The sequence below is a fragment of the Megascapheus bottae genome, chromosome 20 (genome assembly GCF_031878675.1).
Source record: "Megascapheus bottae isolate mThoBot1 chromosome 20, mThoBot2.hap1, whole genome shotgun sequence".
NCBI classification, from domain to species: domain Eukaryota; kingdom Metazoa; phylum Chordata; class Mammalia; order Rodentia; family Geomyidae; genus Megascapheus; species Megascapheus bottae.
In genome coordinates this window covers 40,217,506-40,235,200 of record NC_143528.1, presented here as the reverse complement: position 1 = coordinate 40,235,200, position 17,695 = coordinate 40,217,506, and the positions used below count along the sequence as shown (strand labels likewise).

General features: G+C 45.7%; 1 protein-coding gene and 1 long non-coding RNA gene across 3 annotated transcripts in view; one reads left to right on the top strand and one right to left on the bottom strand.

The window, feature by feature from the left end:
- Window positions 1-498: 498 nt before the first annotated feature.
- LOC150049480 (uncharacterized) lies at window positions 499-4,462 on the bottom strand. Of its 2 annotated transcripts, XR_016538946.1 has the most exons (6): window positions 4,348-4,462; window positions 3,662-3,876; window positions 3,423-3,517; window positions 2,259-2,347; window positions 1,984-2,105; window positions 499-1,011 (listed from the first exon to the last, which is right to left on the bottom strand). It is a non-coding gene; the product is annotated as an uncharacterized LOC150049480 (long non-coding RNA). The 2 variants fall into 2 exon arrangements; XR_016538945.1 differs by lacking the exons at window positions 499-1,011; window positions 1,984-2,105; window positions 2,259-2,347; window positions 3,423-3,517 and adding an exon at window positions 3,095-3,422.
- Window positions 4,463-5,434: 972 nt separating this feature from the next.
- The window catches only part of Pinx1 (PIN2 (TERF1) interacting telomerase inhibitor 1), a 55,009-nt gene continuing 42,748 nt past the window's right edge, over window positions 5,435-17,695 (top strand). Inside the window, exons 1-5 of the mRNA XM_090353689.1 lie at window positions 5,435-5,553; window positions 7,954-8,063; window positions 9,755-9,847; window positions 11,950-12,028; window positions 13,546-13,638. Of these exons, the coding sequence (XP_090209815.1) occupies window positions 5,535-5,553; window positions 7,954-8,063; window positions 9,755-9,847; window positions 11,950-12,028; window positions 13,546-13,638 (394 nt within the window). The 5' untranslated portion in view covers window positions 5,435-5,534. The remainder of the gene's footprint in view (window positions 5,554-7,953; window positions 8,064-9,754; window positions 9,848-11,949; window positions 12,029-13,545; window positions 13,639-17,695) is intronic.

Below are 17,695 nucleotides of genomic sequence, written 5' to 3'. Positions count from 1 at the left end.
TCTTACGCCAGCATGGCTGGTAAGCACCAAGTGTTAGCCAGCTGCTGCCGCCTGCTCAACAGCTTGTTGCTGGAAGTAATACCGACCCCAGAACTATGGTCTCCCCCAGCAGTGCTGGGTCTCCGGCAATCACAGTACTTTCCAGGTATCTGGGAACTTGGGAACCTGGGTTCCTAAAGTTCACTGCTTTTCAGCATGGCACAGGCGTAGCTGAAGAAGAGAATGTCAAGTAAAACAATGTAAATTCATCCACCATAACCACCACACCAGGCCTTGCGGAAAGATGGCTGGTTTCTAATTCTGTCCCTTCAGTACCCCTTTGTGTGATTTGGAATGTTGTGTCTATAAAGCGAGGGATTAAGGTAGGTCGCATCCAGGAGGACTTTCTTGAGATTGTGTGTCATTGAGGAAACATTTAAGCATACATTAAAGTAGGATAAGATTCAGAAACCCCAATAATCTACTAATGGACTTCAATAGTGATGACTAACTCATGGCCCATCATGGTTTTCTCTGTCTTCCACGACTTAGCACATTCATTCTTAATTTGTTATTGTAGTTCTTAAGACCCCAAGCTAAAACGTTGCCTACTTTTCTTAGGACCAAAGTAAGATGGCTTCCACCTGTAAAACACCAGGCAGGGAACGGCCCCCAGTGGGCTCTCCATGATAGTATTTTTTTCTAGCACATGTCACATTCCCTAAGATGTCCCTCTGAGATGGTCTTGAGTAAGTGGAATGTAGTGTCTCTAGGATACTGTCCTTGTAACTCCTCGGCTTCTCATAGAGAGATCCGTCTAGCCTGCCATCTCTTGCTCGTTTCCAAGGTCTTCACACGTGGTTCCGTGTGGGGATAGGGAGCTGTTTCCTTTCTCAGCCATGACCCGAGAGCCAGGCCTTCACATGTGGAGGCCCAGACTCTTGACAGGAGTTGATCCCGAATCACAGGCGGCTTCTGGAACGTTCCTCTCCCAGGACATCCTGGCATGACGGTCCATCTCTGCCATCTAGCCTGAAGAGGAGGGAACAATTCTTGCGTGGCTTGCTCTGTCTTCTGTTTCCCTGGGATTCTATTTAAGTGAGGGCGAGACTTCTGCTCCTGGGGCCTCCTGGGATTTCACATTCCCTTGGCCCTGTAGTCATCCTTTCTCTGCTCTGGGCAGGAATGCATTCTAGCACTTTCCCTGAAAGGCTCTTTCTTCCCTTCTCCAGCTGAGCAGAGCTGGACAGAATGACACTGCACGGGGTATCTGCCCTGGCTCCAGACCACTCGGTACTCAAGGCAGCTGGGATGAGCCCGAAGGTTAACAGACAGCCAGGGTCTCAGCCTGAGCCTTGGTGCTCCTACGTGCTCCTCCCCAGGAGTAGAATTCCAGGAGGAATTCTGGGATAGAAGCTAGGGTTGTTTCCCCAGGTCAGGCTAGGCCTTCTCTCCGTGGAGGCTCCCCTTCGGGAGCCCTCTGCAGCCAGGCACTGTAAATCCGGAGCTTCGGGATGAGGCCTCCTGGGCTTGGGGAAAGGTAGTTGAGGAGAAAGGGCCCCGTCTCGCCCTTTGTTCACCTTCGATGTGGCTGGATGTAGCTGCCCTTAACTTCTAGTTTGCTAAAGTCCTTGTTGCCTTAAAGATCACCTAATAAGCAGTCACAGCCAGGGCATGTGTCCCCTCCTGGCCCCCCCTGGAAGCCTGCCCATGTCCCCAATGCCAACTACCATTTCCAAAGCCCAAGGTCTACTTCTTGCTGACAGAGCAGTGTGCCCAGGCTAAGGACAAACTCAGGACTCTCAGGTGGGAAGACTCCTGGTCAATGGGGACATGGCCGACCCAACTCCATCCTCTGGTCTCCAACATGCTTCAGGTCTGGACTCCTCCCCTCCTCCCCCTCTACCCCCACCCAGAGATCTCCACCCCGCACCCCCCTCAGTGCTGTTCCTGAGGACCATCTAGACTTTTTCTTTGTTTTGTTTTCTGGAACATTCTACTCACCTTCAGCTGCAGCATATTCCTTCAGCCTCTCCACCAAGCTCTTTAAGTGAAAGGCAGTTGCTGTCTTCCCTTGGACAATAATGAATGTATCTATTGTAAGTGCAGACCACGTAGAGAAGTATCTGGGTTAAAAAAAAAGAGGGTTTTTGTAAAGCCTGTTTATTTTTTTAAGTCAGTTTTGAGCATTTCTATTTTCCCACCCTTCACATGGTTTTGGGGAACCCAAATTGTATCAAAGGTCTCATGCCAAACAAGCCAACAGTTGTTTTCTTTACCTTTTTCCTCCATTGCACCATGATTTCAATGATTGTTTCAGTGTCATTTTAAATGTTTTCTTGTGACATGTACTGACGATAAAAGTCATCTTGACAAAAAAATTTATACATGAATCAGAAAGTATTTATTTCAATTTTGTACCTTTCCATTTTAATACATTATAATGTATTGACTCAACTGAGATAATATAAACAGTTCATTTTACTAATACCCGTGTGTGTACCTTTTCCTGTGTGTTGGGGCGGGGGGATGGACAAACGCTGAGGGGCCTCATTGTGAGCAGGGTCTGGGCTCTGCTCTGCATCTCTGGGCTTCTGGGCCTTGGAGTTGGAATCAGCTAGAGGCAGGAGAGGAAGAGATAGTAAAGGAGCCGTAAGGAGGTAAGGGTGTGGCCTGTGGGCACTGAGCATCTTCCAAGTCATCCACTGCCCATGGTTTCCCCACCAGTGTGACAGTCATGTAGGCAAGGGAAATTGTCACTCCAGAAGCCTGGGTATGGGCTGGAAATCAAAGATGAACCTCAGAGAAGCTAAGAAGAAGCTAGAAAGGAAAACTCATGAGTGGTCGGCTTTGGAGGTGTACACTCATAATCACTTTTTCCCAAGAGGCAGAGGTAGGAGGATTAAGGTCTGAGGCTGACCTGAGTAAAAAGCACAACACTCTCTCTGGAAAACAAGGTTGAAGCAAAAGGGCTGGAGTGTGACTCAAGTGGAAAAATGCCTGAGTAGAAAGCCCAATGTCCTGATTTTAAAACCCGATACCACAAAAAGATGGGGTCAGAGGGTGGGAAGATGCAGAAAAGCCTTTGTAGATATACACACACATATATACATATATACATATATGTATGCATACATACATGTTTATATAGGTATGATACCTTTCCCACTAACTGTTTCTGCTAAAATCTGTCAAGCGAGTCCCTGGGGGAACTGCCTTCAGATCAAGCCCTCATGTCAGTCAGCAAGAAACAGTCTCATTTCGTGAGGATCCATGGAAGGGAGGAAGAAGAGTGAGAGGAAGTCTCATGGAGAACTATGTTCACAAGGCTTTGTTTCAACAGTGTTCAGAGCATGCATGGTGAACAGGCGGTGATCAGACTGTTAGGGGGTATTATCTCCTCTTCTCTGCATGTGTGGACACCTTTATTTTGAATTTCTGACCTGGAGGAAAGAGGAGAAAGACAGCTCTTAAGGGATCCGGTTTTGTATCAGTTTGTCTTCCTCAGCTTAGCAGAAGATGCCCCAATGTAGAATTACTAGGGAAGCGAGCGAGCAAGGGGGAGGATTTTCTTTATCACATGGAAGAATCCAGAATTCCAGGGGGGAGGGGTGGCACATATCCATTTGACCCATTTCACTCAATGTCCCTGTGCCCCTTATTTTCACAAAGATTAGTTTACCTTTTATCAGTTTACTTTTTGTCACCAAAACTAGTTTCTACTCCAGGCGAAACAATGATATATGTGAGTTTCCTGAAGTGCCCTAGTCATCTTTGCTAGGACCTTTAAAACTTCAGACTCACATTGATTTCGTATTTTCTTCTATGTCTTTGCTTCCAAACATGCTCCACAATTATCCATAAAGAGAGGTAAAAGGCTGATGACACCCAAAGGCCCTGGAAAAGGATGTTTTCCAGTGAAGAGGGAGATGCTGCTGCGATTCAAGATCTACCCGTGACTGTACCTACACGGTCACTGTCCTCTAACGACTGTGTAGGGGTATCCACTCCCCACTCACAGTGTACTCTCATTTAAGCCCAGAACACCGAAAATAAATGCTGTCACAGCTCCTCATTCGTCTGGATTTCCTGTTCTAGCACAGGATCCTGGGCTTAGGGAAAAGAAAGATGGAAAGCATATGGAAGACAGGTTGGTTAGAACCAGATTCTCAGTCACAGGTCTCCTATTGGTTCCCTCTTCCTTGTCATTTATAGTTGACATCAGACGTATGGTCCTACAGCCGATGGCTACCAACCTGTCATCTTATTCATGGGCACTGAAGCCTCAACAAAGCTTGCTGACCTTTCTTGGTGACATGCGGCAGGGTAGGGTCGAATCCCCACGCTGGGAACAAACTAGGGACACACCTGGGCTGCAGCTCTTCCCCCACCATCGCCAGTGGACTGCATCAGACATTCACACCACTACACCATCACAGTGTGCTCCTTTCCTAGAAGCGAAAGGGATACCTTGACTGTCTGGTTGTCTAAAGGGACCTCGCCGGATCTAGTCCCAGGAGAGGAGACTGGGAAGAAGCGTCCCTGGGGCAGCTTGGGCCTGGGTCCATGCTGTGCGTGGCACGAGTGCCACTAGTGAACGGTGGCAGGAGCCGAGGTCCAAATCCAGATTTGTTCCCGGTAGCGCCTAGAAGCAGGGACCCAGGAACTACAACGAAGGTGGGGAGGCAGCAAGCATCTTGGGGGTGGCTGGGGTGGGGTGTCTGGGGGAGGCACAGGAAGGGAAGGGGGTGACGCGGGGCACACTGACGAGTGCCAGCTGCGGCGGGCAGGGGCGGGCAGGAGCTGGGGAGGGCAGGGGCTGGAGCGGGCAGGGGCAGGGGCAGGGGCGGCCAGGGGCGGGCAGGGGCTGGAGTGGGCAGGGGCTGCGGCGGGCAGGGGCTGGGGCGGGCAGGGGCTGCGGCGGGCAGGGGCAGGGGCGGGCAGGGGCTGGAGTGGGCAGGGGCTGCGGCGGGCAGGGGCTGCGGCGGGCAGGGGCAGGGGCGGGCAGGGGCTGGAGCAGGCACGGGCGGGCAAGGGCTGGAGCGGGCCCGGCGTGGGTCGCTGAGCCGGCGTCCCAGCACCCGGGCTCCCAGAAGACCAGAGCGGAGGTAAGCCCTTCCTTCCCACCCTGAGGGCTTGGCCGGCTGGAGGTCGTCTGCTGACGTCCTTTCCTCCCTGCCTCCCTCCCGCATGAAGAAAAGAGAGGGGCAGCGTCTCCCCTTCCCTGTCAGGACGCCTTCTCACGCGCCCAGACTTCTCTCCCCAGTCAGGCCTGGAGCCGCTGGGGGCGGAGGCCGAGCCCGGAGCGCCACGCGCGTAAGCCAATGAAAGGAGACGTTTTGGACCGCCCGGCCGGGAGGCTCCGCCTCCCGACGGCCCCGCCCCTCCCGATGGCCCCGCCCCCAGCCGCCACGTGGGCGGGGCCCGTCGCGTGCTGCTGACGTCTTTAGCCGGCGCCCCAACTGCCGCCTTTCGCCTGCGTGCGCGCCGCCGGGCGATCCAGGTTCCGCTTCTCCGGCCGCCTGGCGAGGCCCGGGCGCCGCAGGCTCCGCACCATGTCTATGCTGGCTGAGCGTGAGTGTCGGTGCGGAGGCCGGAGCCGGGCGTGACGCGGGCCGCCGCCGCGCCCTCCGTGGGGCTGGTTGGTGTGGGGCGTCGGGGCCCGGGGCCGCGGCCACGGCGATGGCGGCCCGCCCGGCCTTCCCCCCGAGTGCGCCGCGGTCCTGAGTGAGAGCGAGAGCCCTCGAGGCGCGTCCGCGGGGTGCGGCCGGGGTCGCGCGCCGGGCCCGGGGACCCGCGGGGACCGGCCCGCCACGGGCCCTTCCGCTCCCCGGGTCGCGGCTTCCTCAGGCTCCGGAGAGGACGTGGGCCGGCGGGGTCGCCTCAGGCCGCTGGGGAGGCGGAGAGGGAGGGAGGGAGGGAGGAGGGGGAGAGGGGAAGACGAGGAGCCGCGAGTCCGGGAAGTCAGCCTGGGCTGACACGAGGGCAAAGTTGGCGGCCACCAGATGGCAGTCGTCGCCCCGGTAACGGAGTTGGTCCTTGACTTGGCGAGTTTTGTGTGGGGATCCGTGAGTGAAAACCGCGGTAAAGACGGCACAAGGATTCTGAAGGCCTAGGCTAAGCACAAAGTGAAACGGATCAGGCATCATCCCCGTTTCACACAGGCAGAGATTTCCAGAGAGAAAATCATTTGCTTCTAGTCACTGAGCAAGAAAATACTGTTTTTACCCTTTTACATCCTAGAACAACACTTTCGGTGGCCTTTGGGACACAACATACCCACTGGCGTATAAGCTCAGTCCTGGCATAAGGCGCAGGGTGTCCTGCTTTAGAGGGATCGAAAAATGAAGTCCCTTGCAGCTGTTTTCACCTTGCTAAAAGACAGCACATTGTGAAGGAAGACAGGCACATGCCAGGCACAGATGCCACAGGCCTCCCGTGATGGGCTGCCGTGGCACATCCATAACCCCTTCAACAAGGGAGACTCAAGGAAAGCATCTGTAGCCTAGATCATATTTGTATAAACGGACACAGTGAGCCACTCTTCCCCTTCTGAGCATGGTGGGAGCCTTTCTGAAATGCAACTTCCTGTCGGAAGGCCAGGCTTGTCAGCACGTCTTGAAAGGGGCAGCAGTCATGCTTGCTGTCAGCTCTTTTCTGCACAGGGTGATTGGCTAAGCTGCAATTTGAGCACAGAATGGACTAGAACATAAGAAAAGCAAAAGGACAGGTGTGCTAGTTTTCCATTGCTACGACAGAATACTTGAGGGAAATAGTTATGATAAAGTTTATCCTAGGTCATGGTTTCAGCCTATGACATTATAGCTAAGACATGTGTTGCATCCATACTCTTGTTCTATAAACTTTTGGATTCACTGGTAGTTTTTATTAAAACTGTAACAATAAGCTTGGTGTCTAAATGGTCAGTTATTTCTACACATTTAAGATGCTTTTTTGTTTTGAGCTAGAGTCTTGCCATGTAGCCCAGGCTGGCCTCAAATTCTAGATTTTCTTGCCTCCACTGCTGAGTGCATGAATTACAGCTATGTACTACTTTACCTGACTTAGAAAAATACTTTGAGAGACTTGAAGCAGTTCTTTTAATTCAGTTATATTCTTTCTCTTTTTCCTCCTTTCTTTTCCCTCTTTTTTTCTCATTTATTCATATCCTCATTAACATGTTTATCTAGTGCTTACTCTGAGCAGGTGGGCAAAGCATGAGTAAGGGAGGAATATGACATTTAAGGAGATTATGGAGTCATACATAGGAAACCTAAAAGATGGCTATAATTAACCACAAGGCAGTAGAATGTTAATGAAATACCAAAAGACAGACATCTATTCTATTGTGGAGTTCAGTTACTAGGTCACAGTGTTTAGGGCATTTGGTGGGTAGGGATGGTGCCATTATTACCTGTAGATCATGAAGGGTGGTACAGTTGACACTCGCCAAGATCATAATGTCCGTTACAGAGTACAGAGGGGGAATTTAAATTTCGGAGGACCTTGGTTACTATAAAGGGTATTGGGCCAGAGGTCTTTAAGCCTGAGATTTTCTCATAGTCCAGGTAGAGATAAGAACATATGGCTTCACTGTGCTTCTGTGAAAGTGAATCTAAGATATATATATATATTTAAACATTTGGCACATAGTGTGGGATAATGAGCTGTGGTGACTGTACAGCAGATGGTGATGCTGCTGCTGGCATGGACACGTGCATTTGGGTGCTGCACATAGTGGAATGTAGAAGGCCCAATGGATGGTATATTGAGGATTTTTCTTTGTTGCTGTAGAGGAGACATTTTCATTTTAATCCTTAAGGTCAATTTCTATGTTTAGAGTATGTAGTCACCGATAAAAGGAGAAATGGCCCAATCCGTTAGCATTCCATTGGATATATCACTGTCTGCAGGTATGTATGCATCACCTAGACTTGAAATCTAAATTCCTGATGGTTACTTTCTTATTTGTAGGTCGGAGAAAGCAGAAATGGGCTGTGGATCCAAGAAATACTGCCTGGAGTAATGATGACTCGAAGTTTGGCCAGAGGATGCTAGAGAAGATGGGCTGGTCTAAAGGAAAGGTATTTTAGGAAAAAAATCCCCAAACCGGGGCTGGGGATGTGGCCTGGTGGTAGAGTGCTTGCCTAGTATGCATGAACACCTGAGTTTGATTCCTTGGTACCACCTACATAGAAAAAGCCAAAAGTAGTGCAGTAGGATTCTAGCCTAAAGAAAACCCAAGGACAGTGCTCAGGCCCTGAGCTCAAGTCCAGAACTCCCTCTTCCTTCAAAAAAAAAAAAAAAAAAAACCTGAAAACTCCTCAGACTTGCCAGTAGGTGTTGAATTGAGAAAAGTTGTCTTAGATGTCTGGAAGAAATTGATGTTTTAGATCAATAGCAGAGTTTGAAGAAATAAATTGTACTGGCTAGATGGTGAGATCATAAATGCCAGCTGTTTTGGCTCATCATTTAAAACTTCAGTGACTAATGACTTTCTTAGAAATTGCTGTGGAATCATATGTAGCCACCAGAGTTGGATGTTGTTGAGATTCAGATTTGTTTCCCTGTGTCACCTCACTGCCCATATTTTCCCCTTTCTTTTGCATCCTACCAGTCTCTGAGTGAGTAGGGCTGCAAACCCCTCTGCATTTCCTGGTTCAAGGTCTCTAGGGCTCTTGTGGTGCACCCCAGGGGACCCTGTTTTGTGCTCACATTGCCCAACCCCTTAGCAACACTGGATGCAGTTGACTACTCTGTCCTTGAAATTCCTGTGTCTTGACTTCTGTAACATTAACCCTTTCTCTTTGACCTCAGCATCTACTCCTAAATTATCTGCTTTCTCCTTCAGACTTTTGAGCTTTGGAGGTTCTTGGATTCCAGCCCCAGACTCTTTTCTATACTGTGCTTACTGCTGAGTGGTGCTTTAGGTTCTTTTAAGTCAGGAGACTTGCCCATTTCTACTCGGTTTCTCACAGATTTGTAAGTTCATTAACCCTCTTGGCTTTTCCACTTGCGTGAACATTTGTTTTCATTATAAAACTCTTGATCTCTTACATCTTCCTTGCTAGCTTTTCCTCAGTCTTAGAAATGGACCATCTGATCACTGCCCTTACCCGCAACTCTCATTCTTCCCTTGCTGCTTTTTTTTCCTCCTCTGGTCTATTTTGCTGTACAACGACCTTTTTAAAGCAGGTGGGAATTAGATCATGTTATTCCTTTGCTTAAGATTCCAGTGGTTTCCAAGGATTTTTAAAATCTAAATTTCTTCTGTAGCTGTAAGTGTGGCCCTTTCGTTCCCTCTTATTCTCTCTTGGTTTCCTTTGAGGCCACCCTTTGTGTTTTCCATGTCCTCTAGTAACCTGTGTCCTTTCTCACCTCCAGTCCTCCCATGAGCTTTTCTCTTTACCCGAACCTTATGAGTGGTCTTAATTGAAGCAGGGAGCTTAAAAGTACTATCTTGCCAAGAATAAATACCTCCATGTCCGTCCATTCATTTTGCAACAACACTGCTTCTAAGCATCAGCAAGAGGTGCATTCTCCTTAGTGTCTACCTGAGCCTCTCATTTGTTCGTGGGTTTAATAATTACCATCATCATTATAAGTACATTCTGTTTCTAGAGACAGTCTAAGAATCCACTAGTCTGTTTCCTTTTTGAAGGCAAGGATTGTGCCTCACCTGAGATGTTTAGTAATTAATTAAATAGTGATGGAAGGATGAGACCGATCATGTTATTCCCGATAAAAGTGCTAATTCTGTGTTTACTATCCACAGGGTTTAGGGGCCCAGGAGCAAGGAGCCACAGAGCACATTAAAGTTCAAGTTAAGAATAACCACCTGGGTCTTGGAGCCACCAACAATAATGAAGTGAGCAATGGTGCACAGTCTGAGTGTTCTCTCCATAGTTGGTGTCAGTCTTGTAAATGTCACATTTCCATTGCAGTCGAGTCGACTGCACAGTTACAGCCTCAGCTCCTCCCTGTAATGTGCTACCCTTGGCCTTGCCTGCCATCCTGGTGGGGGTCCTTTACCTGCTATGCCCAAGAGATCTCAACTGTTGATGCTCAGCTTTGCAAAATGTCCTTTTGTAAACATATTGATTTCAAGACAGAAAGGAGACTCTTCCCCTGTGTTCTAATATTCGTTTATATTACTAAAAACTGGCGGCATTTAGTTTAAAAAAGTATTACAAGAAAATTGGTCAAACTGGGACGAGTGACTCATGCCTATAACCCTAGCAACTCAGACTGAGATTCCAGCTTGGGTAGAAAAGTCCATGAGATTGTTTCCAAAATAACTAACAAAAATTGCTGGGTTGGGCCGGGAGTTTGGTCTAAGTGGTAGAGTGTTCCCCTACCTAGAAAAAGCTAGAAGTGGTGCTGTGGCTCAAGTGCTAGCTTTGGGCAAAATAAAATTCAAGGACAGTACCCAGGCCCTGAGTTCAATCTCCAGGACTGGCCAAAAAAATGTGTTTTTTTTTGCTGGGCTTTAGGTGTGGCTCAACTTGTAGAGTGCCAGCTGAGTGAGTACAAGGCTTGGAGTTTAACCCCCCACACCCACCAAAAAAACAAACATAATACTTCAACAAAGTAATGTTCTTTTCTCTTGTTTATTTGTAACTATTGGTTTATATTACTTGAATTTGTTAATTACCTGGAGATGTTTCTGTGTAGTTGAAAGTACAAGGACTTAGATTTAATCTCTAGCATTGCCATTGTCCCCAGAAGCCACTAAAACCAGAAACCAAAGAAAAAGTGTGACTTGCATCTATTATACCTTTTTATTGTTTCTTTTAATGCAGTATCTACTCTTGACTGTTTCTAAATTTTTGTAGCCAATAAAATATAGTAGAAAATTGGGAGAATTCCTTTATATAAGCTGAATTACTTTGATTAGTTGATTTTGACTATAATTTCTGAACTAACTAAAAATTTCAGTTACTAAAGTAAGAGTTTATATATCGTTGATTTTGAATGTGATTTTGGAGACAGATAACAGTATCTTACTTTCTTAGGAGAAGCAGTGTCCAGGAAACCTATTCACTGTGTCTTAATCAAGAGTTCCTAGGTCAGAGTGAGTAAGGAAAGGGCAGATGCAGGTGTTGTTAGGAGAGCTTTAGCCTCTCACTAGCTAACTGGTAACCAGTGGGGACTCTTTTTTTTCTTTTTTTTGCCAGTCCTGGGCTTCAGCTCAGGGCCTGAGCACTGTCCTTGGACCTTCTCAAGGCTAGAGCTCTACCACTTGAGCCTCAGCACCACTTCTGGCTTTTTTCTATGTATGTGGTACCGAGGAATCGAACCCGGGTCTTCATGCATGCTAGGCAAGCACTTTAACCACTAGGCCAAACTCCCGGCCCTCCAGTGGGGACTCTTAATTCAGGGATCTTGGGACTCTTATTCTTCTCCAGAGTTAAGTATAATTTAAGCATATAGTCAGAATTAGTCAAAGTATTTCAAGTTCAGCTAACTAAAGAGGAGAGCTGTTCTTGCTTTTGTTATTTGCACGACCTAATTTCTCCTACTAGGAAAAAAAGTAATTTTATTTTGTTTTGTTTTAATATTTACTGCACTAGTGGCCTACTAGTGACTTGATAAGTCACCCACATTTGAAGTCAAGGTCTGGGCTTCCAAGAAGCCCCTTTGCAAGTTTTTTTGTTTTTTTTTTTCTTTCTTTCTTTCTTTTTTTTTTTTGCAGTCCTGGAGACCAAATTTGGGGCTTTTTGTTTTTAGACATATACCAGCAAAGTACTCTATCAATGAGCTATCCCCCCCCACCTTTTGTAATTACCCTGCATAAACGGCATTTCAGATTTGTATTTCTTGGCTCCATGTAAGTTTATCAAATAATATTTTCATGAGACATCTAAAAATCTCATGCTAACTGCCAGATTCCTCAGTTCTGATATATATCTTATCTTGATCAGTGGGAAAGTTGCAGACTGGCCCTCATTCACTGTCTGGTGTTTCCAGGACAACTGGATTGCACAGCAGGATGATTTTAACCAGCTTCTGGCTGAACTGAGCACTCATCATGGACAGGACACAGCAGGTAGGAAATATTAGCATCAGGAGCCCTTAAAAGTTTCTCAGTGTACGCCTTTCTGTCAAATTTCTACTATAATTGTTATCCATCCAAAAGTCAGTGACTGAAACAATTATTAATATTCCATTCGGCTTATATTTTAATGGTACATTTAGTGAATGAACCTTTAGCTGTCTACAAGTACATTTTTCCCATTCAGAGTTTGGAATGAGAATAGCAAGATAAGTTGGGTATGGGTGACTTACGCCTGTAATCCTAGCTACTAAGGAGGCTGAGATCTGAGGATCCTGGTTTGAAGCTAGCCCAGGCAGAAAAGGCCCCATGAAACTCTTATTTCCAATTAAGCACGCAAAAATTGAAAGTGGCACGGTGGTTCAAAGTGCTAGCTTGAGTACAAAGAGGCTCAGGGACAGTACCCACACCCTAAGTTTAAACCCCACAGTCCGAGAGAGAGACAGAGACAGAGAGAATCAGAGTCAGAGAGAGTCAGGAGTCAAATCCATCTGCCTTGTACCTCCCATAGTAAAGTTATCTTTATAAGAATATGACTGGAAAGATATTTAGAAAATATAAACGAGAAATACTAAGTACATTAGCCAGCTAAGGCTCAGTAGAGACCGCATTCGATGTTGAGTTTTCCTAGTGAAGTGTGTTTCACGTTGTCAGTGGTTCACATTGCTTAGGTGTAGTCCCTTCTCCACTTTGAACTCCCGGGTGTATGTCATTCTTCCACCTCGGCCTCTCAGGTGTTGGGACCATGCCCTGCCGAGCCCAGACCCATAGCAGACATTTTATGAAAGAGGTTCTAGTAATCACTGAGTGGCAGGGAACATCGCCACACTAGTCACCAGGGAGCCTGTGCCCACCGGTCATCCTTACGATTCCTTGAAACCACTGCCCTCTATTCTCCATCTCCCTGGTTGTGTCACATCTCTATTATAAATGGAGTTGTGCAGGATGTACCCTTTTTGGATTGCTCTTACTAAGCAGGTATGTACACTGAGGTCCTTCCAGGTGTGGTGTCTGTCAACTGCTCAGGTCCTCTTCATCGCTGAGCTAGATAACATTCTGGTGTGAAGCTCTGCCAGTTAGTCATTCACCCATAAGGTGTGCTTGGGTCCCTTCCATCCGTACCTTCATATTAAGAATGGTCCAGTAATGAATATTCATGCCTGAATGTTCCCATGAGGATGTTTTCATTTTTCAGAGTTTTACTTTTGTTGTTGTTGTTGTTGTTGGTGGTGGTGGTGGTGGTGGTTATAGGACTTGAACTCTGGGCCTGGGCACTCTTCAGCTCAAGTCTACTGCCCTGCCCCTGAGCCACAGCACCGCTTCCTTAAAGGTTTTTATAAATGTCTGGGGTGTAACTTAACATGATCCATGATACAATTTTAAGATTTTAGGCATTTGATGAGTGTTAATGAGTGTTGATGAGCTCTTAAAAATGTTAAATCTGAAGACATTTCAATGAATGAGAATGAATTACATAGGGTTTAATCTAATGTTTTTCCTCTTTTAAAAAGACTCCTCAGACCACAAGGAAGAGAAATCTTTTAGTCTTGAGGAAAAGTCCAAAATCTCCAAAAAACGGGTCCACTATATGAAGTTTACAAAAGGTATGATGAAGCATTTTTGTCTTGTTGGTGAGATCTGTACGTTGGCATTGATTTGTTGAAGCCTTGTTGGCTGTTGGCTGTAGTGACTCAACAGAGAAGTCTAGACAGACTGGGAGTCCATATGACAGAGTCACAGCACTACTACAGGTCACCTGGTGATTTCACTAAAATGCAAATGGGGTTGGATGTGTAGAGAGGTTTGAGACCAAACAGGTCTAGCTGAAAATTGAAGTCAGCATGATGTTTAGAGGAGAAAAGGACATTATGTGGTTAGGTGAGAAAATAATTTTAATCTAGCGTTCCAATATATTTTCTAGAGCTGGATGATGGTATTGCATGGTGCTTGTGACAATTTAGATGATTATGGTCTGTATTAAAATCTATACTAATGATCTCATTCTCATGTTGATCTTAGAATGTTGCACACGAGTGTTTATGTATGCATCTCCTGGTTATTGCCAGGGTAATGTTGGAAAACATGTCTAAGAGTTGGGCAATAGACCTACCTGTCTTTGTTACCACCTTGCCAGGCTGCTTCCTACCTTTCCTGTAAATGCTCTTATTTGCCCATGCAGCTCTGTTTTTTAGCCACTAGGTGGAGTCCCTGCTCTGGTGAGAAGCCATGTAACTTGGCTCAATGAATTCTTCTGATGTTTTCCTGCAACACCTCCACAAAGCCTACTTAGGACATTCTGTAGTTACAGTGCACTAGGCATGGCGGGGATGGGGCTGTGGTAGCCAGTCACTGTCTGCCCGTTCTTCTCCAGGAGACTGGGGGTATGTTCCTGCCTCCATGGGCAGGAAAAACGAGTCTCTTCGTTTAGTCTTACTGTTAGTCCTGAATAGAGATAGAATTCTTGATATTTAACTGTTAATGGCATTTCTTATTTGGGGCTAAGACCCCAAAAGACAGAACCGGGTTTGGTTTAAGTGAGAGGTCAACGCATAGCTAAAGGCATTCGGGAGCTGACTAACCTTGGGACGGGCACACGGTGAGACTAGTCCTTTCCTCCACCCCCCAGAAACTGTTTTACACATATCTTCCATGTCATTTGCTTTTTTTCTCACAGATTTGCTTTGCTGGTAGCCTGCGTGTCTTTACCAATCTGCTGTAGCATAGAAAACAGGCGTGGTCGCTCCTAGTCCTTTAGAGGAAAGGATAGTGGCAATCCCCTAATCCCCAATTCCTTGAACAGTTCTTATTTCTTTATCAGATCCTGCAGGAATAGTAGAGACATAGCACAAAGATGCTGTTGCAAAGCACACAAATGAAGTTGAAAGTGGATGGTATAGCAGCTACTATGCTTTTGCTCTGCTCACAAAGGCTTCTGATTGTCCTTTAGTACCTGACTGCATGCTTAATTTCATCTAAAGCATTTGCTGAAGCTAGGATAACCTTCACTAATCTACTTTAATCTACTGGATGCTGGCAGGATCTGCTTTCTATTTCTAGTTAAGCCACTACCTTTCTGGGTGACCCTGTCAAATTGTTTGGTGTATTGTGCTTTCATTTTCTCTCTTACAATGAGGGTTACATACTGAGCTGGTGTGTTTACTGCATGTCAGTGGATAAATCTTTGGGAAGTCTGTCTTAGGTCCAGATGAGCCTGACTTCAGGCTATTGCTCCCCCAGACAAATCTCTGAATCATGTCCTTTCTTTCAGGCTCAGTTTCCTCTTTTGTAAGTCACCGTGGATCTCTACAGAAGGCTCTGTTTTACAATTTGTGTGAGATGATCCTTGTTGTGCAACTTAAACTTTTTTAGTATTGTTTATAATAGTGCTTTTAATGCTCTTAATGAAGGCTACTAATTTACTTAGTGATGAGGATGATTCATGTTGTGACTTCATGTGTGATACAGAAAATGAAAAAGAGGAACTTTGGTTTGAGATAATTTAAAACGACTATCATCCATATTTATTTAAAACCTAACTCAGTGTAGTTTCTTTAATTAAAGAAGTGTTTGGTAAGGCCACATCTGCAGAGAGGAAAAGTGTTTGTGAAGGCATTGACTGATAGGGCCGAATGACTCACATTCCAATTGTGAATAGGCAGATAGATAGTCTGTTTTTTTGTGTTTGGTACCAGTCTTGGGGCTTGAACTAAGGGCCTGGGCATGGTCCCTGAACTTTTCTGCTCAAGTTTAATGCTACCACTTGAGTCCCAGACCCAATTTTGGGATTTTTAGCAGTTAACTGGACACAAGAGTTTCGTGTCTCTTCCAACATTCTTGGTTTCTAATGTCGCTTGTAGTCAAGTTGCCATCATTTTTTGCCCTAGATTCCTGTTCATCCCACGTGTCATGTGAACACACACACACACACACACACACACACACAGCCTAAACACATACACACACACTTTTATTTATTCTTGCAGAGCTGAGGATCAGACCTAGGGATTTTGGCATGGTAGGTAAGCCCTCTGCCACTGAGTCACATCCTAGCTCTCATTTATTCTTAATTAAAGAATGAAGATGAACTTTTAAACAAGTGTATAAACTAAGATCCAACAAGATACTTTCCAAACGTACATATCTTTGCCCTGTCCCCTGTTTAATATGAAACATATCTTTGCCCTACCCCCTTTTTAATCTGAAAAAAACTACTTTTGTATACTTTTTAGTAGGGAGGAAAGTCAATATTCTTTTATAACATTTTTTTTTTCTATGTATGTGGTACTGAGGAATTGAACCTGGGTCTTCATGCGTGCTAGGCAAGCACTCTACCACTAAGCCAAACTCCTGGCCTTAACGTTCTTTTATTAGTCCTGTTTATGTACTACTTCTTTGAGTGTTCTTTCTTCCATTCTGGGGCTGGGAATGTGGCCTAGTGGTTAAAGTGCTTGTCTAGCACGCATGAAGCCCTGGGTTCCATTCCCTAGTACCACATACACTGAAAAAGCTTGAAGTGGTACCTTAGCTCAAGTGGTAGAGAGCGCTAGCCTTGAGAAGCCCAAGGACTGTGCCCAGGCCCTGAGCTCAAGCCCCAAGACTGGCCAGAAAAAAAAAAATTCTATACCTGGTTTAGATTATATTACATGGGACACATTAAAAGTTATTTATCATTTGGTAAATTTTCAGGAAGTAAATCGGCTAATTACTTAAATGTATTGGAATCACATTTGTTTTTAGGTAGTACTGAGTCTTGAACTCAGGGCCTTGTTTACATGTTTTTTGAACTTCAATTATAATTTTGAACTTCAATACTGAGATTCCTTTTGCTAACTTACTGAGTTTAACCCAGTGGCTCCTCCTCATCAAGCCCCATCTGGCATTTGCTTCCTATGTGGACATCCTGGTATGGCAAACGTGTTTGAGTATAACAGCAATGTTCTTCCTTCATCTGCCATTCTGAGTGTTGAGAAAACTTGATTACCATAATTATGAGGCAAACAGCTAAAGCAGTCCAAAATCCATTGCGCTTCTGTGGCACTACTTAGCTATGTGTTGGCTTTAGTATGACAGGCTGGCTGCTGAAAACCTTCCTTCCAATTTTCAAGGTGCCACAGCCAGTTGAACCAAAACCTGATAGGTAGCATCTATATTCTATACACCTCCATTGGTAAAGTTTTACTGTCTTTGTGGGCTTGAAATTTTTCCTTCTGAGTTTTAGATTTGCTTTTTATCTTAGTGCATTAATCTTTCATATTTATGACTTAGATTCTGATGCCCCAACTGTTCTCCCTCCTTGATCCTTATATGGTTTTTTTTTATTGGTCTGCTGTGATCTTAATTCGCATATTATATCCTTGTGCTGATAGCGGCTGAGCATAGCTCTCCAGGCCTGATGAAAGTTGGTGTATCTCTTGACACCACCACATCTTCCCTCATTCATGATTTATTTCCTATGTTCCTATTTGTAATATGCTTTATTCTTTCTTTACATAGGCGTTCCTTGGGTTCTTTTTTTTTTTTTTTTCCAGAGTTGAGGACTGAACTCAGGGCCTTGCACTTGTCAGGCAAGTGCTGTCCCACTGAGCTAAATCCCAATCCCCAACCTTGAGTTCTTTTTGTAGTGGGTTTGTTTACTTGTCAGAACCAGAAAGCCTAGTTTGG